Source organism: Centruroides vittatus, unplaced genomic scaffold (assembly GCF_030686945.1).
Source record: "Centruroides vittatus isolate TY-2023 unplaced genomic scaffold, ASM3068694v2 contig_854, whole genome shotgun sequence".
NCBI lineage: Eukaryota > Metazoa > Arthropoda > Arachnida > Scorpiones > Buthidae > Centruroides > Centruroides vittatus.
Genome location: NW_027122558.1, coordinates 2,783,070 through 2,798,670, shown reverse-complemented (window position 1 = coordinate 2,798,670; position 15,601 = coordinate 2,783,070). Strand labels below are relative to the sequence as shown.

The 15,601-nt window shown below is 29.1% G+C and overlaps 1 protein-coding gene across 6 annotated transcripts in view; it reads left to right on the top strand.

The window, feature by feature from the left end:
* Positions 1-874: 874 nt before the first annotated feature.
* The window catches only part of LOC136982596 (WD repeat and SOCS box-containing protein 1-like), a 54,024-nt gene continuing 39,297 nt past the window's right edge, over positions 875-15,601 (top strand). For 3 of the 6 annotated variants that reach the window (XM_067279135.1, XM_067279136.1, XM_067279134.1), the window contains exons 1-3: positions 875-980; positions 1,270-1,334; positions 5,503-5,677. In XM_067279135.1, the coding sequence (XP_067135236.1) occupies positions 1,298-1,334; positions 5,503-5,677 (212 nt within the window). In that variant the 5' untranslated portion in view covers positions 875-980; positions 1,270-1,297. The remainder of the gene's footprint in view (positions 981-1,269; positions 1,335-5,502; positions 5,678-15,601) is intronic. The other 3 variants (XR_010881904.1, XR_010881903.1, XM_067279137.1) reach the window with 1 other exon arrangement.

The following is a 15,601-nucleotide window of genomic DNA, read 5'->3' as shown; positions in this document are numbered from 1 at the left end:
TTTAATGAGGATTGCGTGATGCTATGTAAACGTAATTGGAGAATTTCGATCCATATATATATATAGTTTAATATTTTGTAATTATATTGTACACTCCTTTATGCATACGTAAACATTTAACATTTGATATCTCATAAGATTCGCTATAATTTTAATACATTTCGGCATTATATGTGGCATATAAAGTTAAAAACTCTTCCAATTTTAATAATAAACGACGCTTTTAGCCCACGACTATAAATTAGATAGAGTTAAATAACCTAATAAATAGGATTTAACAATTTGGAAGGCTTATCACATCAAGGCCGACAGACAGAAGGACCAGATCTTTTACAAAAAGTTACTCTTTAATAATCACATTTCAAATTTAGGTAAGGTTGCATTTCGGGTACAAGGACCCCTCATCAGCATACAAACACCAATACAAAGGAAAGATATTCATTTGTATTGGTTAACTATTAGTGTTATAATTATTATGTTGATGCCATGTGTTTGTATGCCGATGAGGGTTCTCGTACCCGAAATGCATCCTTACCTAAATTTGAAATGTGATTATTAAAGACTAACTTTTTGTAAAAGATCTGGTCCTTCTTTCTGTCGGCCTTGGCGTGATAAGCCCTCTATCCAAACCTGTATACTATAAATTTATTTTTATAAATAAAAGTATAAAAATTAGACACAACATAAAAAATAATATAAAAACAAGTTTAGAAATATTCATATTTTAGCCACTTCATAAATTAAACACAGGAAACCAATTATTATTATTATTTTTTTTTTTTTTAGTTTGGCATTTCGCAACATTCACGCCAGAGGGCGAACGAACGTAAGGGAGAGAATGAAAGACGTCAAACGGTAGTACAAATCAGTGTTACCTTCTGATCGAGTGTGGCAAGTCTGAACTACTGTCGTCTCGTCAACCGCCTTAAACTCGTTCGGACGACATTTATTTTTTTTAAAATTTAATAAACGGTTTGCAGGTAGGCATTATCCTTTTAAGTATCGTTTTCTTTTTCCGACCGGGTGAACAATAACAAAGTGTCCGTCAGCCTCCGTAACGTTAAATCAATTGTCTTAATGTTTTATTTTGTATTTTAATCTTCGATTAATTAATCGAAAACGATAAATGTTTATTTTCTTGCTCTATATCGTTATCGAGTGGAGTGTGAAATGTCACGTAGGCCCTTTCTCTTTTATTTATTTCCATTCTTACGAACGTGTTTATAAACTTGTAATGCTAATTAACGTAAAAATTAATTATTTTTTCAGAGTAAACAAGTTGAATCGTATATATTGAATGGCAAGTTTCAAGAACAAGAAGAAAGAAGATATCCGTAAGTATTATTTTATTGTTTTTCTTTCACTCCGAATTTTATTGATATTGATTATTTATCGACCTTGTGATGAAATTACACGTGGATTAATACTTTTCTTTATCTCGTTTACACGCCGTTAACTTCTTTTCCGGCAAATTTACAGAATAAAATGTATCGATCCGCTCGTTTCCTTCTCCTCAAGTCCTAGAAATATTCTAGAATTTTTTTAAAAATAAAAATAAAAAAGTGCCCGTTTTCCACCGTCTTTTCGAAACCATGTTTGCTGTGATGTCGTCATCCCTTCGACGTAACGATCTAATTATCAAAATAAACTCTGATGATTAAGAATGACGAGTAATTGTTTATTTATCTAAATTGATCCGATTCCATTCATTAATGGGAATGCTTTTAAACTTTGTTTCGTTATAGTAGGCTCCAGTATATAGAATATGGTGGAAAACACGTGGTATGTGTGGGAAGAACAGGAAAACTGTTTGCTAGTGTTCCCCACTTTTTAAATGACCCCGCTAAATTTAGGAACATTTAGCGTATCGACATTAATAGAAATGCGTATCTCAGATCTCTTATATGTATATTTAATTAGATGATAATCTATGTGTACTGTATACAAATACGTGTAGTATTTTAATACACTAGATGTACTGTACTGTACAACAGATCCGCATTAGATATTTCAAACGATTAATAAGTTATATAGCGTAAGGAATAGAATAATATTAATAAAAAGTTGTCTAATTTATCTAGAACAAATGGATTATCTGTCAGTTAGTTTGATTCAATACATTCCTGGTGCTAAACAAAGACCAGAGAACATTAAACAAATTTTGTGTCTTCTGTAAATGCAAAATGTATTTTAGGAATTTTATATAAGTCTTTGACGTGTCATTTGTAATTAAATACGGGAAAAAAAATCAAAGATTCGATGCGATGCCGAATAATAAATAACACTGCAGTAATTATTTAAAATTTTTTTAAATATTAAAACAAGTTATTTGTTTGATTGGTATCGAAGACGATTGAGTTCTTAACATAAAATACAGTGAACAGAATTAAGTTTAAATGCTAAAATATTGAAATATCTCGATAAACAGTTCCTGTCAGGAAAACGCTCTTTAAATCAAACTCTAAAATTATTTACGTTGTCGTAATAAATAATAAATTCTTGCATTTTTTAAGTGCAAAACATTAAGAAAAAAGAAATAATTTCGTCCGTCACACCAGATCATTTTATCCCAATGAGATATAAATCTATGGATGCCATTTTAACGAAACTTGATTGTTAGATACAAAGAAAAACAGGTTCAACCACGTTTTAAAAGTCTAAATTTTCGGTCGCGGGTTTGATTGTCCATTAACGGAAGCCCCCGGAGCTTGTAGAGGACAGAAAAAATTTCTCCGTTTGAGGGTCTTCCATTGGCCGTAAAGACGTTTTCACTACAGTTGTACTGTACGTCCTAGTAATTGTCTACGATAGAAGTTCGAAATGGATGATACCAATTTAATTCATTAGATTCATTGCGGAATAATAAATTTTTATAGAGCCTAGGACAGAGTAAATGTATGTTTACAGATAATCGAAGTATACCTACAATGGGTTATACGTAAAAGCCGCACGAATATTTGGTCATTTCTTTGTTTTTATCGTTGGTTACAGAATTAGACATCATCCGAATCAACCTGTTATTTTGTCTGGCGTTTTTCTAGTACCGTCGACGCCGTGACGAGATTTAAATAGGATACTGGAACAAAATTCAAGGCCCATTCGAACGCGAAATAGGCCTACGTTAGTCAGAAATATAAATATAGCCGAATTCCAGAATTCGATGCTTCTCTCTTCCCAATTTTCTATCATTGCATCAGAAAGAGGATAAGAAGAAAATTTAAGTTTCAGATTTTCGATGATAATGGAGGAGAATTCTTAATTTTAAGAATTCCGGATGAGATTCAATCGACTCTGCTTCCATTTTTTTTTTTTTTTTTTTTTAACATTTCTGTAATATGCCGATGGTTCTCACCAAAAATAGAAAGAATCTGTTTGCCTTATTTACATTAAATTGTCTGAATTTCCAATTAAACATTCTTTCATACTTAACAATATAATAAATATATATAAACTTAATTTTAATAATACAGTAGAGCGTCGAAAAGTGGAACCAATTGGGGACTGGGGTCCTTCCAGTTAATGATTTGTTCCAGTTTCCGACTTTGTACGAAAAAATACATTAACCTGTCCGATGTTCAAATTTTTCTCCGTTGCGTATCGCTTCCTGTTGAATTTTTCTCCGTTGCGTGTCGCTTCGTGTTGAATTTTCGTCGATTTTAAGCCTAACGAAAATTTTTATAATAATCATCGAGGCTATCGTATCGTTAAAAATTATTTCTGCATTTTGTACAAACAAAATAAATATATTAAAGAATATAAAAAACATGAAAATTATACATTAGAAGTAAATTTAGTATCAAAAACATTCGATTCAGCACGACACAGTCCGACTGAAAATCGTTCCACTTTCCGGCCATTCCACTTACCGACGTTCCACTTATCGACGCTCTACTGTATATCTTTAAAGTTTAGGCCTATAGTAATTTCGGACATATTACTACACAAAGGAAAATTAACGGTTAAACAATGGTATATTAATGGTGAACGTTATTGATATTAATCTACCATATCGAAAATTTCGTATATAAATTTCTGCAGTTAACAAAATTTCTTAAGGAAGGTTTGCAAAAGCTGTAGAATTACTGCAATATATTTTGAGTGGAGTCACAAGAAACCTTAGTAACAATGAGAGGCTTTTAAAGGGGGATGACCTCTGTCGAAATCACCTGTAGTTTTTTTTCCTTCGTAAAGTTTCTACAGTTAATATTTTTGGTTATTGTTCTGATATCAAGTTATAATTTGCATTTATATTCATATTTTTCATCATTTTTAATTGTTTTCGACCAAGCAAAACGCTTAACGTCCTTTTTAAATTGGAGGTAACCTTGAGTCCAACGAAAAAAACAAATTAGTTGGAATAATGTTAATTTTTGATAAGGCTTCCACAATTACTTTGAAAGATTGCATTGTGCGAGTAATTGAATATCTAGTCTAATTTTAAACATTGTTTTTAGTTTCTTGCAGACACATTCTTTTATTGTACAGTACGTTATTATTCCATAGCTAATTTATACACGATATATACCGTATCGTGATTATTTGCTATCGAATTTCTTAATATAGATTTCGAGTTTAGAGGAGGACGGAACAAAGTTCGGGTTGCTGACACCATCGGGAGGCTACTCCAGTCACACTTTGGCTGTTTGCCTGGTTCTGTCGGCTAGGATAACTGTGGCCTTGACTAGAGTGAAAAGCATAAACGGATATTTATAGCGTCTTCCGTAGTTCATTCTAAATTAGTGTAGGTTGCCGTCTATCGTTTTATAGATTATCTGGAAGATGCGGCGAAAAAAAACCGACATTTTTCTTGGCTCTGGCAATTGTAATACGATTAAATGTCGCGCATCCGCCATGTATTTATAACGTCCAGGAAAAGTCGTGTTGACGTAAGAATTTGTGTAGTTACAAGTTTTTCTACAGAACGAGTATTTTATAATACGCTTAGGTGTACAACCCTTTACTGTCTTTAATGACATTTCTCACTTTCCGCTCCTCTTTAATCGTCTATAAAATCATTACTAATTGGTTTGAAGTGCCCGTATTTTAAGTATTTCGTATTATAAATAGCAGTTATAATACATATAATCATATTTGCTGAGATGCTTGAATATTTCGAATGTTTGAAAAGATTTTGGCCACGATCGCGTGCGTGTACTTTGTTTTTCTAACGTCACACATTCGTGACGTCAAGATCGTAAATGCCTAGTTATATTCTCAGTCATTCATTATCTCGTTTAAAAATGCTGCGCGTATAATTTTCTTTTAATTACGTGATATTTTATAGTCAAGTTGTTGTGTTTTTCGATAGGTAAAGTGACTCGTCATTCGAAATTTCAAAATAATACTAATTTATTTTTTCCACCGCGCGATGTTCAAGAATTTAATACAGAATTAAATTATTTATCTACGGATACGCGCATATTTTTGTTGCTTTGTTAAATTTTATAAATGCGATATTTGTTACTCGAATTTGATTTCCTTTTTCTTAACAAAATTTTTCAGCAACGGCCAAAGTTCTGTCGCATTTTCCGTTGACATCCGAAGATAACGATACTCCTTCGAGTGGCGATTGTTCCACCTGGCATTGCTCCTTTGCCCCCGACGAAAGTTACTTTGCCTGGTCTTGTGGAAATAATATCGTGTCTGTTGTTAGTTGGGATCGTCGCAGACAGTCACCGTAAGTATCAGTGATTTGCGAAAAGAGGCCACTTTGGGATGCCAGATAAATAAACGGAAGGCACTTCACTGCCTATTTTCGTCTTCCTGTTTTTTTTCTTTTTATATATAAAATGTCTGATAAAAAAATATGAACTGGAGTAACCTTTTGGAACGGTTATTTTTGCGAATTTGTGCAAATAAATTTTAAAAATTTAACAAAATTTCTTCAAAATATTGATGATTGCCTAGTCAAAATACATTAAATGAGTACAATATTATTACTTTATAATATATTTAAATTAATATAAAATATTTTTTTATCAATATAATTTTAATAAAATGAATAAAAATTTACGTATTTAGATATAAATATATGGGGTACACTCAAATGATTATCCCGATTATGATATGCCGTAATTTTTACTTTCCCGGCTGTTGTAACAGAGGGAAAGAATGCCGATCCTGCAAAAAATGACCCCAAAGATTTTTGCATTTTAGGACTTAGGACGTCCCGAAACGTCGAGAAATGCAAAAAAATTTGGAGTAATTTCTGTATGTATGGATGTTAGTGTGTGTGTGTGTGAGGGCCATGGTTTGTTCATCCTTTTTGAAGCTTAATAACTCCTGTGCTTTTGTTGAAAATTTCTGAAATTTTGCAAGGCGGTTTGTTTATTAGGGGAATTGATGTTATTAAATTTTGGTGATTAAAGGTCGAGGAGTGCGGAGATAAAGGGCTTCGTGTGTGTCTCCAATAGGGACTTAATGACAATTTTACCGGTTATTACCATGTACAGTTTTCTTTTTATAAAACTCATTCCTACCCTCAAAATTCAAGTTTTTGCTATTTTATAATGGTTAAAAATATGTTTTTTTAATAAAATATGATAATAGATGGCATCACAAAAATTTTAAATGTTGCTGGGAAAGTTGAGCAATCCATTGCTGGTGTATTTAACATTGAATTCCACTACTCATAGGCACACTCCTGCCTTGGCATGATTTTTCTTCCTTGATAGCAAAAAAATGAAGTGAGGCAGACGAGATCAGCAATCTCTAGGATGGTTAGGCAGTGCTTAGCAGAGTCTTGAAAGATACAAAGAAGAAAGTTACGTAGGGAACAAAAGCAGGGTTCAGTATAGACGGAGGAATAGAGACTGGAAGTCACCTACCATATTATACAGGACCTTGGATATGTAGTGATTATTTATGTATACATTATTAGAGTTAAATTTTGAATACATATTTTAAAAGGAAAATTTGATATAATTTTCAGTCTAGACACATTTTTCTCCAAAAACAAAAAATTCAAGTTTGTATTAAAACAGTTAATTATAATCATAAATTTTGTAATATTTTATATATATATATATATTAAGTAATCATTTGAGGAAAATAAAAAGTGAAAATAGTATATTTAAATATAATCTAATTTTGGAATTTGATTGCATTAAAATTAATAAAATTTCAATAATTATTACATCTAAAATTATATTAAAAAATTTATAATTCATAGTGCAATTGGAATATATAGGTTAAACCAATTTTCTCACATATTAAGTTAAGAATATGATATTTAACTGCACTGAACTTATATTCTAAATTTAGAATGGGTAATGATTTTATATTATAGTAGGAATACTCAAGAAGAAATGTGTACAACAAATTTATTAGATAATAAATACACATTACTGAAAATTAATGTCAGAATTTCTAATCATTGAAGAAGAGATGAATTAGTTAACAGAAAGGCATATTTATGTTCTCTCACTTATTCTTTCATGAAACACCTATCATGAAATATAATCAATCATTCTGACTTTTATATTATATTTCTTTATATGCATTATTCTTTTGCATAAAGCCAGAATGGTTAATGTTACCTTAGGTAGCCAAGATGGTGGCTCGTCTCTAATTCCAGTGAGGAAACAGTGGGACGCACGTTCTAACCTAACCTAACCTAACCTATTCTAAGAAATTACCATAATTATTAGCAACCAAATTATTAGAATAGGTTAGATTAGGTTAGAACGTGCGTCCCACTGTTTCCTTGCTGGAATTAGAGACGAGCTGCCTTCTTGGCTACCTAAGGTAACATTAACCACCAGAATAAACGTTCTGTGAAATATTTTAACATATTTTGTGCTAATACTGTAATATTAGATCAATTGAAAGCATTTAATTTTAATAAAAATGCATTTGCATTCATATTCCATTTATTTTTGTCATGTATTACTATTAAAGAACTAAAATATTAGATATTCTTCTGCAAAAAAATGAGAATAATTTATTTTGACTTTAAAAATTTTATCAAACTGAAATTTTAATATGTACTGTATTTTACATCATTTAAGACAACTTTTTTGTCCAAAAAAAAAGGTTAAAATATTACTCTGAATTTTGTATGAAATTGCAATCTCCCATAGGCTAATAAATTTTCCAAACTGACTTTGGTAGGCTACAGATAGATAGATAGATAGAGAAGGCCTTACCCACAGATATAGCCAAGGATAAATGGGGGAATAAAGTAAATTGGATGTAAAGTAAAGGAGAGGGAGGAGGGCAGGGGGAAGGACAGGTGAGAAGAAAAGAGTGGGAAGGATCTCATGATGCCAAGCTGGGAACCATTTACAACCAAAAGGGGTGTGCCTAATGTTTCTCAAAGAGCACCCAAGCGCTGTGCGGGCAGAATAAACATAGACATAATAATACAATAACAAAGTACAAACACTGTGTGTACATAAATAAAATAGAACAAGATTACAAAATACCCTGGAAGTGTGAGCAGAAACAATTGTAATATCCTAAATAAAAACCAGAGTAGATCCTGAACAGGTAGGCTACAGATATCATTTACCTAGCCCAGCTTTGAATCAAAATGTTATTGTTTAATTAAACATATTATTTATGGCTAAACAACTTTTTGTATTCATGTAGAATATTTTAATGGTAAATTTTAGTGACTTATTTTAAACTCCTCCTTTTCCCTTATAAATAAAAGTGAATTCTAATTTTACTTTTTTAACTAGATTATAGTAAAAAAAAAATTTGGGCCCTAGTGCCAAAGGCATGAGATGGCTTAAGTATACTAAATACTTTTTGCGAATATTCTTCACTGAAATGGAGGGCATTTTATATGCCGTAAACTACGGTAATTGATAAATGTCTGATTATTTTTATTGATGTCTCAGCTATCCAGTTTATTACTTTTAATTATGTTATTTTGATGCCAAACTAAGAATTACAATTAAAAAAAGAAAAAATGATTTATTAGATTTGAAAATTAATTTATAAACTGTTTGCATGATAAGCTTTAATTTTAGTTTTAGTGTGTCATTGTTTTTAGGTCTACAAATAAATTTATTATAATGTTGTTTGTATAATGGTTATATATTATTGTATAAGCGTATTGACAATAGGACAATTATCATAGCACTAAATAAATAATGTTTGCAAACTTTTTCCATTCTCATTATCAGAAAATTATGATTAATTTATTTTGAATTATTGTATTCACAACTGTAACCAGAAATTAGTTAATTATAATCTTATAAACTAATTAGTTTATAGTTAAAGAAATTTTCACTCTCCTTTTGATTACTTTGTTAATTACTTAAAAGTAATTGATGTACAGATTGTGCAGTAAGCTTGTATTTACATTATTTTTGGTCTATTATTGATGATAAATTTGACAAAATAAAAGAAATTAACAATTGGTTGGCTTCATTATGTAAAAATGTTTGAATTTATTAGTTATTTTATGCCAGTAGTACACATTATTTATGAATAATGCAATATTGGAATGTTTGCTGCACACATGTATAGCCACTACATACATACAGTACATATACTAAAACACTAAATTCATTTATTAACTAAACTTCTAAAGGAAAGCTTTTTGTTTAAATTAAAACAAATTATGGAATATAGAAGTTATTGTAAAATCGGAAAATAGTTTGCAAATATATTAAATATACGTGTACGTATGTATAATATAAACTTGGCATTATCCTTATAACAATGCAAACCTAAGATCAGTGTTTTTGATCACCAGTTTGATCTATTTTTACTTTATTATTAATAAAATGAAATATTTACAAAATAATGTGGATTAAATGTCATTGTTTTAATAAGCTTATTTCTAATTTTTTTAATTGTTCTGAATATATGTTGTTTTAAATTTTTATTATGATATATTTCATTGATTATATTATTCATGATGTTCCTGAGTAATGTATTGATGATGACATATGCATTGATTATTTGATGTATAATTTAGGTTTTACATGTATGTTGCAAAATTATCAGTAAAAACTGTAAATATTATGAAGCAATTTATTAAAAATAACAGGATATTACAAATATATTTGTATTTTTTATTTAAAATAACATATTATATTTATATATATATATATATATATTTATTTATTTTAGAAATTTTTGTTTAAATTTGTAAATTATTTAGGATAATAAATTTTTATCACAAAGTTAATATATTGTATATGTGTATATATAACTTATAAAATAATAATATACATACATCTTTATGCAGTATACAGATTTTAATATAATTATATGTATAAGGAAACCAGTTTGTTTATACAGACAAAATTTTTTGTATATAATATGCAATATAAATATTATGTAAGAATAATTATTTTTAAAATATTTTTTTGTTGAAATATTAGGAATAATGAATTATGCAAGAGAACAGTAATTGAATATTATGATTTTAATCTATTATTTCATAAGTACTGTACATTTTAACAAACTGTATTTGTAGCTTACATGTTATAATCATTTGTTTAAAAAATATAAAATATGAATTTTGCACTTTTTTAGGAACTTTTGTGTATTAATGTGCTTTTAGTTATTAATTTTATAATATTTAATAAATATGCATTTAAAAACAATTAAATTTAATCAAAGTAGAGTGATACCCTTTTCTTACAACTGATTTTATATAACCTAAAGTATTTGGCTTTTTTAAAGTTCTTTAATTATGATTTAATAATGTGTTTTATTATTATTGTATTAATTTTAAAATATTTTTATAGTCATGGTTTTTGAAATTTTTAACTTTAATATAAAATCAACACGTTTTTGTTATGTTCAAATTAAATAGATGTATTAGCGAGGTTGAGGCCGAAGTTTTAAACGTGAAAACGTGTAGGTTAGACATTCAGCGCCGCTTTCGTGTAAACCTAGAAGTTTGACAATGGTGTTTGGAAAGTCAGTGAAATCATGCTCGACATTCCAAATGCCGTTGTCAAACTTCTAGGCTTACAGGAAAGCGGCGCCGAACATCCGACGTACACATTTTCGCATTTAAAACTTCGGCTCAACTTTGCTATTATCTAACCAGTATAAAATTGATTTCTAATAAACCTTAATAATATTGTCTGCTTTAAATTATAAAAATATTCAGTCATGTTTGTTTTTAAAGCATTGGTTATTAACATGGGAGGCAAGACTTTGAGACAACTTTTTCTGGGAATGACAGTTTTTCTTTCAACTTTTTGAACCATTTTTCATAGGGAACAAAACTGTTTTTAGAATAAAATTTAGATTAAAAAATATCAATATTAAATTTAAATGTGTAATTATGGTATGTATTTTTGACATTGTTAATTCCTAACCTAAACCTAAATGTTTTATATTGGAAAAAGGACAAAGTTTCTTAATCATTTAAGCTATATCTAAAGTTAAGTTAAAGTATATATGAGAAAATGAGACAATCCTAACCCCTTACATAAAAATCTTAATAAATTTTACCTGACAATGAGAGAGCACATTTTAGAATTTCAAGGGATGCAGACAGTGAAAAATGTTAAGAATCATTGTTTTAAAGTAATCTTTTATATAATGGATTATTTAATGGCAAGTTTAATTAAAAACAAACATTAGTAAATTTCTTTCTCAAAATCTTTCTGTAAGCAAAATATATCAGTTCTATAATGTTTGTTTTAAAAATACTAATTTTTATTTTATATATAATAGTTAATGTTAGATATCAGAAGAGTAGTGTCAAGCATAATACACCTGCATAATTTCTTTTCTTATCAAGGTAAAATAATAGCAGAATGTTACATTAAATTTATTTTTAAATGATAGTGATTAATATATATTAAAACTAGATGATTTTCTTTTAAATATTTAAAAAGGCATCGTGGTTTGTTTGTTTACTTACTTTCAAGATTATTGTATAAAAAAAAAACAAATATTTTGTTGTTTACAAACAAATGTTTCAGTACTCATTTTTATATATAGATACTCCTCATTTTACGACCGAGTTCCGCTCTGACGACTACATCGTTAAACGAATTGGTCGATAAGTGAGGAGCTTGTGCCAGGAATATAGGATCGTTGTAAAATTATACAAATTATGCAACAAACTTCAAATTTTTTAACTTAAATTACAAAATTGTAGACTTTCATAGGAGCAGAGATAGTATTTAGATACCCAAAACTGCTTAATAGAGATCCATGTATTAAATTATCAATCAAGTATTTTTGAATGTCATTTGTTTATCTTCAAAGTTACTTTCTGGTTTGAATGAAGATGGACACATGAAGTCTGAAAGTGCTTAGTTGATAATTTAATAAGTACATCTCCATTAAACAGTTTTGGATATTTATGTATGTTTATTGTGATGGAATGTAATAATATGGTTTAGGTCCATGAGAAGGGGAGTTGGTGGTGCTTGGCAAGATTGTCATTGAATAGCCCACTACTGATTACCTATAGTCTTGTGCACTTGTATTTAGCTAATACATAACAAAAAGCAAGATATAGTCTGGTGCAATGTTTTATCTCTGTTTTCTCTCAAAAAACACATCAGTAGTATACATATCGATGTGTTTTTTGAAATACAAGCAGACTGTTTACATTAACATTATTAATAAATATATTCATTGGATCTAGGAGCTATTGTACTTATATAATTTCTCCTACCTGTACAAGAGAGCAATATCAAGTTTTTAATTTTTTCTTTACTGTAGTTATTTTGACTAAAAATATTACGATTATATCTGAAAAATTTATTCTTTAATGTTATTTTGTAGCTATTTAATTTTTGAATTTATAATATAAAATAAATTTTTTCCATTTGTGTATGTCAGATGGTTAACATATACCGTATTTTATGGACTATAAGACACACTTTTTTCTTCGAAAAATTGCCTCCAAAATTCAGGTGCGTCTTATAGGTATTTTTTTATAAAAACTGCTTAAAAATTAAGGTGCGTCTTATAGTCCGTAGCGTCTTATAGTCCGTAAAATACTGTATGTAAAAAAAATGCAAAGTTCTGAATTTCAATGCATTATGTCACATTGTTCTGAAGAAGTCAACAAATGAGCAGTGTGGAGAATCTGCACTCATTAGCACAGAACTAATTGACATAGTTGATAAAGATCCAGATATACTAAACAGAATGATTACTGGTGATGAAACAAGGCTTTCTTGTGTAGCCCTTAGAGCAAATGTGCCTCATTAGCATGAGCAAATAAGCCTCTTTACCAAACCAGAAAAAATTTTATCTTAAAATTAATAACCAGAAGATAATACTTGTAACTTTTTTTTTAATGTGAAAAGTTTAGTACATTGAACTTGTTCCCAACAATAAACTACTGTAGGACCCCACCACACACAGACTCTTCACACACAGTTTTAGGTTTATACTATTGGCAATCTAAAAGCAAATGGAAAATATATAAAATAAAATTTTTAAATTGTGCACTAAATCCATGCCAGTTTTAAAGCATCTCACTCACACTCATTCTCACTCTGAGAAAGCATTACTGTCATTCATTTCTTTATTTTTCAGTGAACATTGGGAATCCACATCAGCAATGCTGTTACATAGTGGGAAATTTTCCAATTGCAGATAATTTTATTCTTTTGGGTAAAAGTGCAGATATTGGGGAAATAATGGGTATTTGCAGATATGCTGTGAAAAAGGAAACTGAAAAGTTTTAACTTTTACTACAAATATACAGGTGTATATTCATTATCTGTGAACTAGGTGTTGTGGAGAAGGTCTATTGGCAACAATAATCTGGAATTCTCATTTGTAATACATCCTGTCCATGTGATATCAGTGCTTCTCTTTGTTTCATTTATGCAAATTATTTTTGAAAACATGACAGAGAAATAGAGTATTAAAATTTTTTAATTATTTTTAAGTTTAAAAGTATTAAAGATATGCTATTTATTGTTAATATAGTATTTATTTGTCTTATTTTTACTATTAAAAAATATGTGATAGGTATGTTAGTATAGGAAATATTTAAAAATGGAGTTTGTCTCTCTCATTCCTGGATGTTAAACATGATATATGTTAAATATATAAAAAATGAATATTTGTGAAAAAAATATATGCTGCTTTATGAAATGTAAAAAACCTGATAAAATAATTAAAAATAATGATAAAAAATAATTAATATTTCCAGTAATAGTTTCAAAATAAATTTTTAAAAAACAAAATTTACGGTGTTCTTATACTTTTGTATCTGGGAGGAAGATGGCCATCTACTACCTTGTCATAATACTGTAGAAGTAAAGTTGTTCTTTCTGGCATCTTCTACCGTCGACAGCGTAATACGTCTGTAAATTTTCAGATGTACTTTTCCAAACACCTTTCGGATTTTCATACGCATAGGGATTTACAGCCACTACTTCTCTCAACAGAAGTATGTCGTGATAACAGGACAAACACATTGGAACTTTCTTAATGTTTCTCGGAGGAAACACGATGCTAATTATAGTAAAAAAGTAATTATTTAGTGTTATTAAACATCTTACAAATACTTTTAAACAGTTTAATTTGTTTATTTACCTTTGCTGGTAATCCTCCATGCCAAATGTTTCTGCCAGTTTTTCAACTTATTTCCTGTGAGTCAATGTGAGATGTTCACCGAGTCATGTGATGTTGTGAACAGGCACCTCGACGATTTTTACTTGGACTTAATTTTTACTTGGATCTCTCTAATGTCTCAGCACTTTATGCTCTCCTAATTAGTGAATATCTGAAGAACACCAGATACCTATATTTCTATAGCCTCGTTACTCACTGGATCTTGCTCCCACAGATGTGTCTTTCAGAAAATGAAAGTTTGAATAAAGTGTTGCAGATTCAAATCAGCAGAAAAGGTGAAGTGTTGTGATAATTACACTGAAGGAGATAATGCAGAATGAATTACAAAATTTTTAATAAGTGATATGAACATTAGCAAAAATGTATTGAAGAAGGTACTTATTTTGAAAGTAATCGTCTGTAAATACTTGTACTACTGATCTAATAAGTTATATATAATGAATTGTTTTTTATTATTTTACCATATATAATACCATAAAAGTACAAATGTTATTGATATGCAATATTAATTTTGTTGATAAGTGATTTCATTTTATATCATAAAACACACTGCCAATAATTTTCAAGAAATCAGTTATTATTTGATTACTTGGATAACATTTGAGGATGTTATATCTTGTCAACAGATCCTGATAATGGTTGAAAATTGAATGTTTTTATGTTCAGTTTTCAAAGTCAATATCATTAGATCAATGGTAGTTATTTCATGATTTTACATAAAAAATACCATTCAAATAACAAAAAAATTTTAAATATTTTCTAAACATTCCAACGACAACAGCAAACTGACTCCTTGAAAATTATTAGCATTAACACTATTGATGACATTTGTATTCCTGTGTATTGTATATTTGTGATAGATATCTGTCTAAAAACACTTTTTTTAAATAACAAGTATTAACTTTTTTCAGTTTCTTAAATTTATATCTGATTTATAATCAAGGTATTAAATCAAATTTATATACTGTCAAAATCAAGTTAATTTTCAGAGCAAGTATATAAATATTGCATTTAAATTGAAATAACAATTTACCTGCACTTTAAACTTTGCTCTACTTTTAGTATTAGA